The sequence below is a fragment of the Vombatus ursinus genome, unplaced genomic scaffold, assembly GCF_900497805.2.
Source record: "Vombatus ursinus unplaced genomic scaffold, bare-nosed wombat genome assembly UNPS02005286.1, whole genome shotgun sequence".
NCBI classification, from domain to species: Eukaryota; Metazoa; Chordata; class Mammalia; order Diprotodontia; family Vombatidae; genus Vombatus; species Vombatus ursinus.
Window position 1 is genome coordinate 5,144,933 of NW_020945064.1, and position 15,324 is coordinate 5,160,256.

At 46.7% G+C, this 15,324-nt stretch overlaps 1 protein-coding gene across 1 annotated transcript in view; it reads right to left on the reverse strand.

Annotated features, from left to right (window-relative positions):
• The window catches only part of CPNE7 (copine 7), a 35,874-nt gene extending 34,045 nt beyond the window's left edge, over positions 1-1,829 (reverse strand). The window contains exon 1 of the mRNA XM_027847614.1: positions 1,656-1,829. Coding sequence (XP_027703415.1) covers positions 1,656-1,829 — 174 coding nt within the window. The remainder of the gene's footprint in view (positions 1-1,655) is intronic.
• Positions 1,830-15,324: the final 13,495 nt, after the last annotated feature.

The following is a 15,324-nucleotide window of genomic DNA, read 5'->3' on the forward strand; positions in this document are numbered from 1 at the left end:
GGTTTAGGTAATATCACTTGCCCCGAACTGGGCTGGTTCTAGGAGATCTTTGCCCCACCCTTCCCTAGACCCCAGCTAAACTCTAAGCCTTCCCTTCCTCTAGTTTCCTCTCCTTTCACTTTCACAGCGAAAAAGCCAACCTGGCCCCTCTCCTCTCTCACCCCCACCCCCCAATTGAGAAGAAATGAGACTACAGAGTCTTCAGTCCTGGCCTCCTGAAAGGAGGGTGGAGTGTAGAGACTAGGGTGGAAGGAAGGTAAGAGCAAGTCTCCAGAGAGTTTCCAGGTAGCCTTCTGGCAACCCCACCAAGAATGCCCCTTGCACAAAGTCAGCCTGCCCAAAACACATCACTTCTTGCCCTAGGTAGGTTTAACTCCCTTGTTTCCAAATCGGAATTCCATTCAAAAGAGCCCTCAATCCCACTCCACCCAGGAGCCTGAAGGCTCCTATCTAGTCTTAAATGTGGCGCCCCTAGCCTCAGAGAGGTCAAGAGATTCTCGGCCTGAGGTCAGTGGGGCAGAGGGACCTCGATTTGCTGCATCTGTCAAGGATCAGATCTGTCCCAGGCAAACGTCACTGAACCTTCCTGATAGCCCTGGAGTCAGCTTCATTGGCCACAAAACCAACTGCTGGCGCCATGGCCGTGGCTACCTTAGAACCTGAGCCGGAGCCTCCTCCGCCGTGTGGACACAGTGTCAACCCGGAGGGTGACCGTGAGATTTACCACACCCTGGATGGGTCTAAAGGGCAGAAAGGACTCAAGGTTGTGCTCATCAGCTCACAACGCCAAGCCCTGACCCCTGCCTGCTGGCGCTGGTGGAAAATCGGGAGACTGGGAAATTGAAAAGTCATCAGAGTGCTGAGAAGGCTGGGGATGAAAGGAGAGAGGTGTCTATAAGCCCCTCTCCCCGTCGAGAAAGGCTGACCACCCTCTTCCACTCTGGGGCAGACTCATCCCTCCTCCTGCCTCATCCCCAGACCATCAGTCCAGCCTTCCTAAGGCACACGGATTCCTAGGCACCTCTCTTCCCCGTCAGGGTGGCCTTCACCACCCCCATATCAATAATCAATTAATTCTCTAATGGAGAGGGCCCAGGGCCCCCGGCAGCAATCTGCCACATACCAGCACCGTAAACAAGGATGGAGGTGTGTCCCTTCATTCTCCTTCACCCCCAAAAAATACACACACGGATTTCAGTCCCTCCTCTAGCTTCTAAGGACCCAGCATCATTGGCAGGATGGGGAGGAGGGGCGCACCATTCCCACTAGGGTACCTAGAGGGAACCAAACAGTCCCCTACCAAGCAACCTGTTACTGCTCCGGCGCGAGGGGGCACAGAAGCCTTCCTGCCCCAGGGGAATGTACAGGGACTCCTCTTCTGCTAGGGCTGGGGTGCACCTGAGCCCTCCGAGGGAGGGCTTCTCAGTCGTCCCGCTAAGAACCCTGAGGATCTCTACATTCAAGGGGACCGCTGAGTGCCCCGCAATTCACCATCCCCGCCCCTTGCCTGTCCCAGATCCGTCCCGAGCTGGGCAACGTTCCCCACTCCCAGACCTAGCCCATTCTGAGTCCTCCGCTTGGCTCACCGCTCCCTCCCTCTCCTTCTCCCAAGCTGTCTCTCCCCCCCCGCAGCCGCTGCCGCCACCTCCTCCTACCTCCACCCATTGGCCCTGGGACTGCATTAGCAACACCACGCTGGGGTCCGATTTGTTGAGCGGGTCGCGATCCAGCAGATGCCGGCAGCTGAGTCGGAGCTCCACCTTGGAGACGCAGGTGGCGGTGACCACCCCCAGGGCGGCCGGGGCTCCCTGCTCGGAGCCTGGGTTCATCTTCGCTCTGGCCGACACCTGGTTTATCCCGGGAGTTCGCAAGTAGACAGGCTTAAAGGAAATGAGGGGTCACGGAATGGGGAGTGGGGGTGGGGGGCTCAAGCAAAGAGGAGCGTTTGGAGAAAGTGGAGATTTCGACGACTTTCCAGGGTCCTGCAGGATCAGGTTGGGAATCACTCTCCCTCAAAAGGTTTCCACCTCTTTGTTCTTTCCGTATATCCTCTCTCCCCACCCCCAGCCTCCCCAGGACCCTTCCTCCACCACGGCTGGGGGCTGGGATGGGACCGTTCTCTGAAGCCCCAGGCAGTGAGTGGGATTGTTGGCACTAGGTTTCCCCTGGGGAAAAGAGAGGGTCTAGGAGAGAAGGTTCTTTAGGAAATGAAGCAAAGCCCTGGGTAGTCCAGAGCAGCTTCGCTGACTAGCTCTCCTGTGAGTCCTCTGTCCCCTCCCTAGGGGCGCGGAGCTGGCGCCCAAGCTGCTAGAGGCTCAAGGCAGGGCTAGTATTCTCCGGCTAGGAGAAGAAGGACCCCCTGAGCGCGAGTCTTCAAAGTAGGAGGGAAAGCTGGAGGAGAAACCTAGCCGCCTCGCCGGCTTCGGGCCCCGATCGGGCGCGAAGTTGGCAGCGGGAGCAGCACCACGCAGTGCCCGGGCCAGCTCCGGGCGGACAGGATGGAGGGCAAGCGGCTAGGCAGCCCGCTGTCGCTGTCCCCGCAGCTCCCCAGGCGCGCCACTGAGGGAGGCGCCTGCTCCCAGCCGGCGGGGCGCAGCTGGACGGAGGGGGGCCAGAAGGGGCCAAGGCTGGCAGAAGGCAAGACAGGATTATGGGGTGGGAGCAGGGAGGTGGGAGCCTAGGGGGAGGAAAATTCTCCTGAGGGACTGAGGGAGGGAAGAGGGACTCGGAACCCCTGGTCCAGCTGCTCCCCCTTCTCTCTGCGTCCGCGCCGGGGGAAATGGTGGCCAGTCCCTAGGCGCGGCCCCGGCTTTCCATTCATACCCACCCGGGGCGGAGGGCACACGTGGCTCAACGGGCAGCAGCGCCCGGCGCATTGGTTGGAGGGCAGGGCCCCTCCTTCTCTCCCCCTTTCCCTCTCTCCGTCTCCCCCTCTGTGTCTCTTCCTCTTCTCCCTCCTCCTCCTCCGCCTGTACCGCCGCTGCCGCTGGGATTGCGGGAAAGAGGTCGCTGCAGCCACCGCCTGATTGGTCAATCTTGCTCTTCTCAGGGAGCCGCCTGCGCCCCCCACTCCGAAAGCCATAAAAACGGCCCCACCCCACCTCCCCCCGCCCACAGTTTAGGTGGCTAGGACTCTTTTGGCCCAGGGAGCAGACATCATTCCAGGCTGGGTTGCAGCAAGACTGACATTCCCACAGGTAGCTGTGTGCGCCTTTCTTGGTGCCTCCGGGGCCGGGTTAGACCTAGAAGCCCCACAGTACAAAAGGGGGAGGGAGGCGCCACAGGGACAGAGAAAAGGCAACCTCCTTTCCAGCTGCCCCTGGCGGGGAACTCCTATTATCTGCACGGCCTTCCTGTAACAGGCACCTGTCTTCTGAACTAGGTCCACCAGGAACTAGTCCCAGCCCAGGAAAGGCCCATCTCCCTCCCCCTGAGGCACCAGTTCTTCAGCAGGGACAGCTACCGAAGTAAACTGTTGGCAGCGCCCTTTCCAGTCCTGCAGAGCACATCGAGGGGCTGGGAGATTCCAGGACTCCTTTCCTTCACCATCTCTGCTTCTGGGAAGAGGCACTTCACTACCTGTCTCTGATACAGGCCAAAAGCAAAACAGTTTTGTGCCTAACTTAGGCACCTCAAAACCATGTGCTTGGGAAAGACTTCTAATGTGAAGAAAGAACGCCCTCCGTCCATCCTTAACACACACATACACTAGTCCAGGGGTGGGGAACCTTCGGCCTCAAAGCCACATGCGGCCCTCTAGGTCCTCGAGTGTGGACCTTTGACTGGTGAAGTTTGGATTCAAAGGGCCGCACTTGAGGACCTAGAGGACCACGTGTAGCCTACAGCCAAAAGTGCCCCACCCCTTCCCTAGGCCCTTAGACACCCCCTCCCCCATCCTAGAGAGCTATGTCATGTTTCTGAAGTTCTTACAGGCTGAAGGTATGTGTGAAGAGGCTGAGGGTCCTTCCTCTGGCTCAACTCCCTGCCTCCTCATGTGTTCTGGGTCCTTTCAGTTTGGCTTCTGGGCTCATTCTCAAAAAGAGGGAGGCACAAGCTAAGAACTCCGGGGCTTCTGAAGCATCTGTGTTTGAAGACCACAGGCTTCTGACTAAGATCCAGTTCATACCCAAGGCCTTTAATGTCCATCACATCCCCTCCCGTGCAGCCAGGAAATGGCCAATCCTGATCCTATGGGAGAGGTGGTAACTGTTCCCTAGGGAAGGTAACTCTCTGAGCATGGGGACTCCTCCCCAAAGAGTAGTTTCACACCAGCCCACACACATGCATCAAAAGGAGCAAGGGAGGGGAGGTGAGAAATCACCTCCCAGCCCATTCTCATGGGCTATTTCAGATAAAAATAGGACATAGACCTGGACAGGAGCCATGTCACCTCAGGAAGGGAGGAAAATAAGGGAAAACCTGAAGCAGGAGCCAAAGACAAACTAGGGTGAGTTTGTGGATTGAAAGGAGGAGGAGAGAAGGGAGAAGGGGAAAGGGAAAGACAAGCAATGGTTTATTGGGCCCCTAGAAGAAGAGTCTGTGGCCAAAGTAGATCTGGGAGAACAAGATGATTCCTACCTCTGTCCCAGAGAAGCGAAGGAGATAGCAGGCAAAGGCTTACAGGGCCATCATATCTATTGTCTCTCCTGAGAAAAGATGTGCCTCCAACAGAGAACTCCATGTCTTAATTATCCTATCCTAGCTTTTGATACTGCTCAAACCTAGGATGCTAGTTCAAAACCGCAGAAAGTAAGGAAGGGCAAGAGCCCTCAAGTGGTCACATGGCTTCATTGCAGAGGCTTGACACCTAAAATAGAATCAGGGAATTCATATTCTTTAACTGGATCTGGAGGTGGGAGAAAGAGGCCAGAAACCTGAACGTGGACACCTAGGAACCAAATGAAATGAGGAGTGGAAATGACCAACATCCAAAGCTGGTCTCAGTTTTTTTCCTTCTGTGTTCCCATTTCCCATTCCTGTCTGGATTAGGTGCAAAAAGAGCAACATTCTAGCCCGAGGCAGAGCTGGATTCTTTTCCAAGGCTGGTGTGATTCTTAGCTTCCTATTCTGAATACCTGCTGCTCGAGACCCAGACTGTGCTGTTCATTTGCTTTGTAGTCACCTTTGATCTGTGGGATCCTGCCCTGGTACTCGGACCCTTGAGGCAGGAAGGCACCTTTCTCCCAAACCTTCCTCCCCCTCAGTTCTAGACCAGTGATTCTCAAACTTCTTGGTGTCTGGACCCTTTTACACTATTAAAAATTATTGAGGACTCCAAAGAGCTTCTATTTATATGAGTTATATTGTTAGTGTTTACCATATTAGAAGTTAAAGCAGAAATTTAAAAAAATATTAATTCACTCAAAATTTCATTAGAAATTAGGGTTATTTCTAACAAATAATATATTTTTGTGAAAATAACTACATTTTCCTGGTACAAAAAAAATTGGTGACAGGGGGGGCATTGTTTTACATGTTTTTACAGATCTCTTCAATGTCCAGCTTAATAGCAGAAGGCTGCATTTTCCTTTCTGTTCAATCTGTTATGATATATTGTTTTGGTTCAAGTATATGGAAAAAAATCCAGCCTGACACAGGAACCTAGGTTGGAAAAAAGAGAAATATTTTAATAGGCAAATAACATCTTAGTATTATTATGAAAGTAGTTTTGACCTTCTGGACTCCCTGAAAAGGTCTCACAGTCCCCCAAGGGTCATAAGACCATACTTTGAGAACTGGGCTGTAGACCCTGCTGTATTCACCTCTCTCTTAGAGGCCTCAGTAGCTCCAGGTCCCTTAAAGTGCACCTGTCAGTTACCCTCACCCCATTCAGTTCGGTTCATTGGGCTGCTCTGAAGAAATCCCTTTTTAACCTTAGAGCATCATAGAAATGTGAGCTGGTTCCACTTTCTAGAGAAGGAAGCCATGGCTCCCTTAACTTCTGTTCTAAGGGTTTAGTGGCTTAGTTCTAAGGAGAGTAGTGGCTTCTGACTCAGGGCTCTGTCATCTGCTGTGTGAGGCCTTGTACAAATCACTTCCCCCAATCTGGGCCTTGGTTTCTCAATCTGTAAAATTATGAGATTGGGCTCTTAATCTGGGGACTGACTCTTTCTCTCTCTCTCTCTGTATGTACATATATATGCATACACATATATACACAGGTATGTTTGTGTGTATATACACATGTGTATAAGTGTATACATATATGTGTATACATATACACAAATTTATACAAATATATTGATATATTGATAACTGTATTTCAATATAACTTGTTTCCTTTGTGACTTTATGTATTTTTAATGCATTTAAAAATATTATTCTGATAAGGGGTCTTTAGACTTCACCAAACTGCCAAAGGAGTCCATGATCCCCAACTCACCCTGTTCAAACATATTTATTTTGGTTGTACAAAGTTTTCTGCATGCTGTCTCTGCCATTAGACTGTGAGATCCTTGATTTTAGCACAGTGCAGTAAGCACACAGTAAGTGCTTAATAAATGCTTGTTGACTTGATTTAAGAACCTCTGAACTAGATGATCTCTGAGGTTCTTTCCAGCACTGACATCCTATGATTCTAAATTCCCATCTAGGCCTATTCTGATTGGAAGCCATGTAGCTTTGATGGTGAACCCCATCTCTCTGCCCTAAAATTGCATGAAATCAACTCCTTACTACAGTCAAAAGCAGGAAAAAAAAAAAAAAACAACAACAACAACCCCAAACCACACTCCTTTCTCTCTTTTGCAGGATCCTCCTCCTTCTGCTCACAAAGTGTGGGCATCCTCCAAGGCTCCACACCCTTTCTCTCTCTACATCCTCTCACTCGGTGACCCCAGCAGCTCCCATGGGTTCAGTTATCATTTCAATGCAGATGATGCCCAGATCTACATTCCCCACCTTCTCCTCTGAACTTCGGTTCTCTGGCTGGACAGCTCTGCCTGCATATGCCATAGACATCTCAAACTCAACATTTTAAAATAGGAATTCTTTTTATTCTTCCTCCATCCAACATAGACACCGTCCAAACTTCATTTGTCTTATTGGCACCGCCATCTTTGCAGTCACCCAAATTCATAACTTCAGAGTCATTCTTGACTCCTCTCTCCCTCACACTGCCCCCGACCCATCAATTGTCAAGTGTTGTCTAGCCTACCTCCGCAACATCCTGTGAAAATGTCCTCTCCTCTTACACAGCCTTTATTCTCATTGCTTATCACGTGAATTATTGCAATAACCTCCTAATAATTGGTCTCTCTATCTCTGGTCTCTCTTCTTTCCAATCCATTCTCCATATAGCTATCAAATTGATCTTCCTAGACCCTGTATTATGTTATCCTACTAGTCAAAAGTCTTCACTGGTTCCTTATTATCTCTGGGAGAAAACATGAATTTCTCAATGTGGCATTTATTAAAAAAACTTCTGCTATCTGGTCCTCACCTACCTTTCCAGTCTCATTTCCTATTATTTCCCCATCATGCATTCTCCATTCAGTCTGCTAGCTGTCACTCATACAAGACCAGAATTGTGGATAAAGTGCTGGGCTTGGAGTTAGGAAAATCTGAATTAAAATCCAGTCTCAGACACTTACTTGCTGTGTGACCTTGGGCAAGTCACTTAACCTCTATTTGCCTCAGTTTCTTCATCTGTCAAAATGAGATAATTAATAATAGCAGCTACCTCCCAGGGTTGTTGTAAGAATCAAAGGAGATAATATTGCAAAGTGCTTAGCATAGTGCCTGGCACACAGTAGGTGCTTAATAAATGTTTGTTTCCCTCATTCCCATCATTTGCACAATTTCCCCTCCCTCTCTCCCTCCCATATCTACTCGCTTCTTGCTTTTGCCTGGCTTCCTTCAAAGTCTAATTCAGGTGCCACATCTCACACAAGCTTTCCCCTGAGGTGCCCAGCTCATATCACTTTCTCCACCTTGTAATGACTTTGTCTAACGTTGTGCTTGCTGTACTTTTTATCTACCTACTTGGGTACGTGTTGTATCCTCCCTGTGGAATATAAACTCTTGGAAGGCAGGAACTATTTTTATTTGTCTTTGTTTCTGCAGTCCCTTGCATGTAGCACCACAGGCCCTTAACACCCGCTTGCGGAGTTGAATCAGGTCACTCACCAAGTTCCTGTTTCCTGTCTGAGGGTATTATTTTAGTTCCCTTAACATTGGCACAAAAGTGAGACTGATGGCTGGGTGCTGCAATGGATAGACTGCTGTACCTGGAGTCAGGAAGACCTGAGTTCAAATCCAACCTCAGATACTTATTAGCTATGGGACCCTAGACAAGTCACAACCTCTGCCTCGGTTTCCTCATCTGTAAAATGGGAATAATAATAGCACCTACGTCCCAAAGTTGTTGTGAGAACCGAATGAGTTAATATTTATAAAGCTCTTTGCAAACCTTCAAGTGCTATTAAATGCTTGCAGCTGCAGCCGATGTTGTTATTATTATGCTCTAAGTACAATGAAGGTGAGTTCAGCTCAGGTCCACCTGCACCCCCAACCCATTCCAAGATTTTTTCAACAATTAAGAGGCAGAATGAGATACTGGAAAGAACACTGGGCAAATGGCCTTAGTCAAGTCCTGGACCAGTCCATTACTAGCTGTGTGATCTTGAGCAAGTCACTTAACCTCTGTGCATTTCAGTTTCCTTACCTGTAAAAAATGAGATTAAACTACACCAGCATCACTTAACAGTTTTTGTGTCCTAGGCCCTTCTGACAGTGCAGGGAAGCTCAGGGACCCCTTCTCAGAATCACATTTTATGGGTATCAAAATATATAAGATTATAGAGGAAACTACAGTTATCAAATTTAAAAAAAAAAACCTTACAGATCCCAGGTTAAAAAGCCCTGATCTTGACAATCCATCTCTCTGGTCCTTTCCAATTCTCTACCTCTGATCTCATGCTTTTATTTTTTATACTATTTTATTTTCCCCCAGTTACATGTTACATGTAAAGACAACTTTTAAAATTCATTTTTTGTTAATTTTAGTTTCAAATTTTCCTTCCCTCACCTTCCGCCTCCCTGAGATGGTGAGCAATTATATATAGTATGTATATATGTATATATATATGTATATATGTTCAATCATGCAAAACATTTTACCATATTAGTCATGTTGTAAAAGAAGACACAGCCCCAAAGGAAAAAAAAAACACACAGAAAGTGAAATTAGTATGCTTTGATCTGCATTCAGATTCCATCAGTTCTTTCTCTGGAGGTAAACAGCATTTTTCATCAATCTCATACTCTTATGAGGGAGCATGTCGGGGCCCACCTGAACCTACCTTTTCTATGGGATTATAGCATTGGGAGATAGCATGTGAGGCATGCAGAATTTCTACCACACTTTATACAGTGATTTTTTTTTAAAAATCCCATTTCCACCTGTGAATCAGGAGAGAGGGATCATTCCCTGCCCTTGGGAAGAAAACCTTTAAATGAAGGTGGCCACCCTTTCTTCCTCAGTCCCTGTTTTAGAGGTGGATATTGCTAATAATTAAGCAAACATTTCCTGAGCCCCAACACGATGGAAGGGCATTTAGGGAGCACACAAAGAAGGGACAGCTGTGGGCTCTGCCCTCCAGGACCCCACGAGGAAGTCCAGCAGAGGATGCAGGTGAAATTACAAGCAGCTTGTAGTATGTAGCCCCAAAAGGGGAACAGACCAATAGTTAGTCCTCCAGGTATTCAGAGGAAACAGAGGTCATTTACTAGCTGGGCTGGCCACAGAAAGCTTCAGGGAGGAGGCAGAAGCCACACTGGGCCCAGAGATGCCCTCTGGCACTGTAAGATGGACAGCTTGCTGCGGGGTGGGGGTGGGAAGCAGGCTCCCTTTCCCAGAGCCAACTCAGAATCCTGACACTCTCTGCTTGGGGGAGATTCAAGGCAGAACTCTAAGTGCTAAGTGAACTGACGTTAGTAGCTGGGGTCAAGAAAAATTTGCATTTCCACCTTTAGGGAAGAGTCTTGAGGACCAGAACAGGATTATGATCAGGCCTTCTATTTGGAAGGTGGTGGTTAGCAGTTGCCCATCCCCTCCTGAGGATCCAGATAATTTGAGTAAGATTCAGAATAGGCTTAATTTTTTTTACATTCTTTTTTAAAAATTTGAGTTCCAAATTCTCTCCTTCCCTCCATTGAGAAGGCAAGCAATACAAAATCAATCATACATGTGAAGTCATGTGCAACATATGTCCATATTAGCCATGTTGCAAAAAAAAAGCAAAAAAATTTAAAAGAGGTAAAAATATGCTTCAATCTGTACTCCGAGTTCATCAGCAGAATAGGATTATAGATTCAGGGCTGGAAGATCTCCCACACCCATGTTATTTAACCTCCTTATTTTTTCAAGTGAGGAAACTGAGGCACAGGGAGGTTAAGTTCCTCACAATTAGAGATTTAAAAAAAATTTTTTGTATTTGTATTTCCAACACCTAGCACATGTAAGGGGTCTTAATACATGTTGATTGATTGATTGATTGGGCATTTTCACTAGCTGTTTCCCATGCCTGGAACTCTCTTCATCATCTCCTCTTCAAATCTCAGTCAAAGTCCCACCTTCTGCAAGAAGCTTTTTCTGGTCCTCTTCAATATCCATGCCTTTCCTCTGGGATTCTCTCCACTTTATCCTGTCTCTGTCTTGCTTGTACATAATTGTTTTCCTGTTGTCTCTTCTGTTAGACTGTGAGTTCCTCGAGAGCCAGGATTGCTCTGGAGGGTGAGGGTGGGGCTTGCTTTCTCTGCATCCCCAGTGCTCAGCACAGTGCCTCTCACTTAGTAGGCTCATCCTCAGTGCTTCTTGCCTTGCTTTGCTCATGATCATTCTGACAGAAAAGCACAAAGGCAAGATTAGAACCCAGGTCCTCCTGCCTCCCAATCCAGCACTGCTCTCCCCTGCTCCTCATATAAAGAAGAGATTCTGAAATTATAGGCCATTGAGAACTAAGAAAGTTATTGGGAGAGAGGTGAAATCTTTCTTTGAGATCCTAAAATGAGAGATTTAGAGGTGGTAGGGACCAATTCCTGAAAAGCAAGACAGTCGCTGAAAAGTGGAGGCAGGGGCAGCTAGGTGGTGCAGTGGATAGAGCACCAGCCCTGAAGTAAGGAGGACCTGAGTTCAAATCCAGCCTCAGACCAAACACTTGACACTTACTAGCCGTATGACCCTGGGCAAGTCACTTAACCCCAATTGCCTGGAAAAAAAAAAAGTGGAGGCAGAGGTTTGGATCAGGGCAGGCAATCAGTAAACATTTATTAAGGACCTAGTATGTACAGGGCAGCTAGGTGGTGCAGTGGATAGAACTTCAGCCTGGGAGTCAGGAGGACCTGAGTTTAAATCTGACCTCAGACACTTGACATTTACTAGCTGTGTGACCTGGGCAAGTCACTTAACCCCGAATGCCTCACCAAAAAAAAAAAAAAAAGTCCTACTATGTGCCAGTCACTGTGGTACTGATAAAAAGAAGGGAGCTCACCATCTAAGAGGGCAGACAACATGCAAGCAACTATATAGAAATAAGAAGTATACAAGATAAATATACAGGTGAGCACAACATCTCCAAACAAGAAGAAACATTGTCCTCCCCATAACCCAGGGAGGTAGGTGTTCTTATTATCTCCAGTTAATGGTTGAAATATGCCTTTGTATGACTTCACATGTATAATGCATATCTTTGCTTGCCTTTTCAATGGATGAGGGAGGGGGATGGAAGAAGGGATAGAATTTGGAACTCAAAAGTTTAAAAAAATTAATGCTATAAATACAGTGGAGAAAATTGAGGCAGAGCTTAAGTGACTTGCCAATGGTCACACAGCTAGTAGCTGTCTGAGGCAAGATTTGAACTCAGGTCTTCCTGTCTCCAGACCCAGCACTCCGCCCACTTAGATGTCTCTAAAGGGATGTGATAAATAGGAGTTTCACTCATGCACTGCCTGCTAGATATGTGGTGACAGTGGATCATCAGGGTCAGTCTACAGGACAGGAGGAGCAGTAATTGACTGACTATGAGGTGAGGTCTGAGGGGCTTAGGAAGCCCCCAGCCAGGAGAATAGGTAAGTACTTCTTCCCACAGACATAAAGGATAGAAGGGCATTCAGGTCTGTGCAATTAGCTCCTTGGCCTACTAGAGCAGGTGTCCTAGCAAGACCCTCCCCCCCAAGTCAGCCCCTGTCACCCGTCTGCCATCTTCCACCTCCTAGTTTCCACCCAAAGCAAAGAACGGACATAAGGCCTAAATACAACTTATTAGCCTCAACTTTACAAACAGTAAAATATTATTGTTTAATGATCATTAATAGCCACCCCTTAAATAATCCCAGCACTTTGTTCTTCTCAAAGCACGTTCAGGTCTCTATATATGGATTATCTCATGTGATTCTCCCAACATGCCTGGGAAATAGACACGGGCAAGTATTGTTTCCCATTTGACAAAGGAAGAAACTGAGGCATAGAGAGGCGAGGTGACTTGTGAGGGTCAGACACAACAAGACAGTCGAATGGGGAGTTAAATGACCAAGTGGACTCAGTCACCCTCCGATGTCCTGTTTCCTGATGGAAATAAGACAGGGATATTCTGCCTCCGTACCCTTGCCTGTGCCAGGCTGGCTGTCTCTGCCATCCCGGCAATGTTCTCCCTTCTCATCTTTGCCTTGTGGAACCCCATCAAGAGACCTCCCTTGTTTTGATTCTTTAATTTTAATAACTCCCAGTTTTAATTCTTCCTCCAACCCCCACCCCAAAATTTATCTTGTGCACATTTTGTATTTCCTTGCCAAAGTACTGATTGCTTCCTCCCGTGAGAATACAAAGTCGTTAAAGAGAAGGATTGCTTCATTTTTGGTTCTGTATCCCTAGTGCCTGGCATCATTCCCTGACACAGAGCAAGTGTTTAATATTTGGTGAATTTAATTGAATTGCCCAGGATTAAAGAACAAAATATATAATATTCTCCCTTGGTGACGATATAAAAATTATAATGTTAGTAAAAACTAGCATTTATGTGGTTCCTTAAGGTTTAAAAGGTGCTTTACATATACTATCTCCCTTGAGCCTCATGATAACCTTAGGAGGTAAACATCTCCATTTTACGGATGAGGAAACTGAAGTAGACAATGAAATTGCCCAAGGTCACACAGATGGTAAGTGTTTGAGTCTGGATTTGAACTCAAGTTTTCCTGTTCCCAGGTCTAGCTGTCATTCTCTTTTCAGTGCATGAGAAGAGAGGCCTTGTAGAAAGCCTGGAACCTTCCCACCAAGAGATCTGACAGAAACAAGTCCACCATTTTCCTCTCCATTTACTCCACATTTGCCTCCCCAGAACTTATGATGCTCAAGGGAAAGGCACAGAGAAACTCAGTCTTCACCTTAGCCTTCTAAGACAAACCCCTTCCCTAGACCAGAAAGAGCCATATCATAGATTGCTCAGTAGCGTTGTGGACAGGGTCAGAGAGCCTGGATCCAAATCCAGCTTTCAATTTGCTATTTGTGGGACCTTAGGTAAGTTACTTCCCGAATCTGGGTTTCAGTTTTCTTATTGGCTCTAGCTCTCAGCAGCTTGGCATTTAGTAAGCATTTAATAAATGCTTTTCTTCCCTCCCTTTGTTCCTTCTTCTTTCTTCCCCTTTTCCTTTCCTTCCCCTCTTTCTTCCTTTCCTTTCTTTTCTTTATTTCTTCCTTTTCTTCCTTTCCTTTCTTCCTCTCCCTCCCATTCTTCCTCTTTCCCTTCTTTTCTTTTTCTTCTTTCTTTCTCTTTTTCTTTCTTCCTTCCTTCATTCATAAAATGAAGGAGTTAGACTAGATTCTCTCTGAGATTTCTTCCATTTGATGATTTAAAATATGCCCTCTATCCCTCTTCCTTCCTCCTCCTCCTCCTAGTAAAGAAAATCACCCAACGTCAGTAAAAATAGCTGTTTGGAGTTGGGAAGGGCTCCCCTTGAAGAAAAATACTTAGCAAGGATTCAGCAACAGTGGAGGGATGGGGATGGGGAAGAAATAGTCAAAAGGGCTTTCTCTACCCAGAGTTCAAACCCTTGATTATAGGACATGGTCTCCTACAATTTCTGCACTATCTCAGATAGGAAGCAAGTATTTTTGCACTCAAAACAACTTCCAAGAACCCTTCCCCTCCCCTTGAACTGCTTATTCCGTTGGCCTCAGTTCTCCCACTTGGCACAGAGACAAAAACAATCCCACTCACCTGGAGACTGCTCGTTGTATGTGGGAGGGGCAGAAAGGGAAGCCACCTGTGTGCACTGATGATTCCCCCTGTGAAGGCCTATCTGCCCAAGGGTCTCTCAGTCACAAAGATGAGACATGACTGATACTTGGACTCTAAACAACTTCCTTCAAAACCTCAAAAAGAGAAGACATTCAATCTGGAAAGGATAATAGATTTAGGGCTGGAAGGGACCTTAAAGGCCATTTGTCCAATCTTTTCATTTTACAGATGAGGAAACTGAGGCCCAAAGTGATTTAACCAAGATGACACAAGTAATAATGGACAGATCCAGGATTTGACAGTCAAGATTGGAACCTCTGGCTTTTTCAATGTCTTTAATGTAAAATTATTCTCTTTCAAATAACAATCCCTGAAGTGCTTATATGTTTTTCCAAAATCTCATTTAATATTCAACATCACTCAGAGGATAGAATGACAGGTACAATGAGCTCCATATGACTATTAAGGAAACTGAGACCAAGAGGGCAAGGAAACCAGTTGAATCTCAGATTTAGAAAAGATCTTAGATGTCATCTAATCCAACCTCAACCTAAACCATGGCTCCCTTCTACAAATTTGATATCTGGATCTGTGACTTCATGAGTGTAGGAATCTCCTCAGGCTGCTCTCCCCAACCTGGTTGCTTTCTGGTGCCATTTCCATTTCCCCATGTAGCACATTGGAGATTGGGGTGTTAGGATTGAAATATGGTGGCCCCACTGTCATTGGTAGAAAATTCAGCATAATAATAGCTAACATTTATATAGCACTTTAAGGTTTGCAGAGGATTTTACAAATATTATCTCAACCCTGATAATTGGGCATGAGGCTTCTGTATAGCCTACACACCTTTGGCCTCCTTGTGTCTTACCCATAACCTATGTTTTCCAACATCACCATTCTCCTCTAGCCCACCTTTACTTACAATGAGATCACCAAGTTTTAAAATATGAGTTGATTTAATTTGAAAGACTGTATCTGACTATGGAATCCCCCTACCTTCTCCTCCTCTGCAATGGTTATTGGCAACTAAGCTACAATTATCTTCCCAGTGGTTTTTGCAAGGGTTTATCACAAGTACTGCAATACG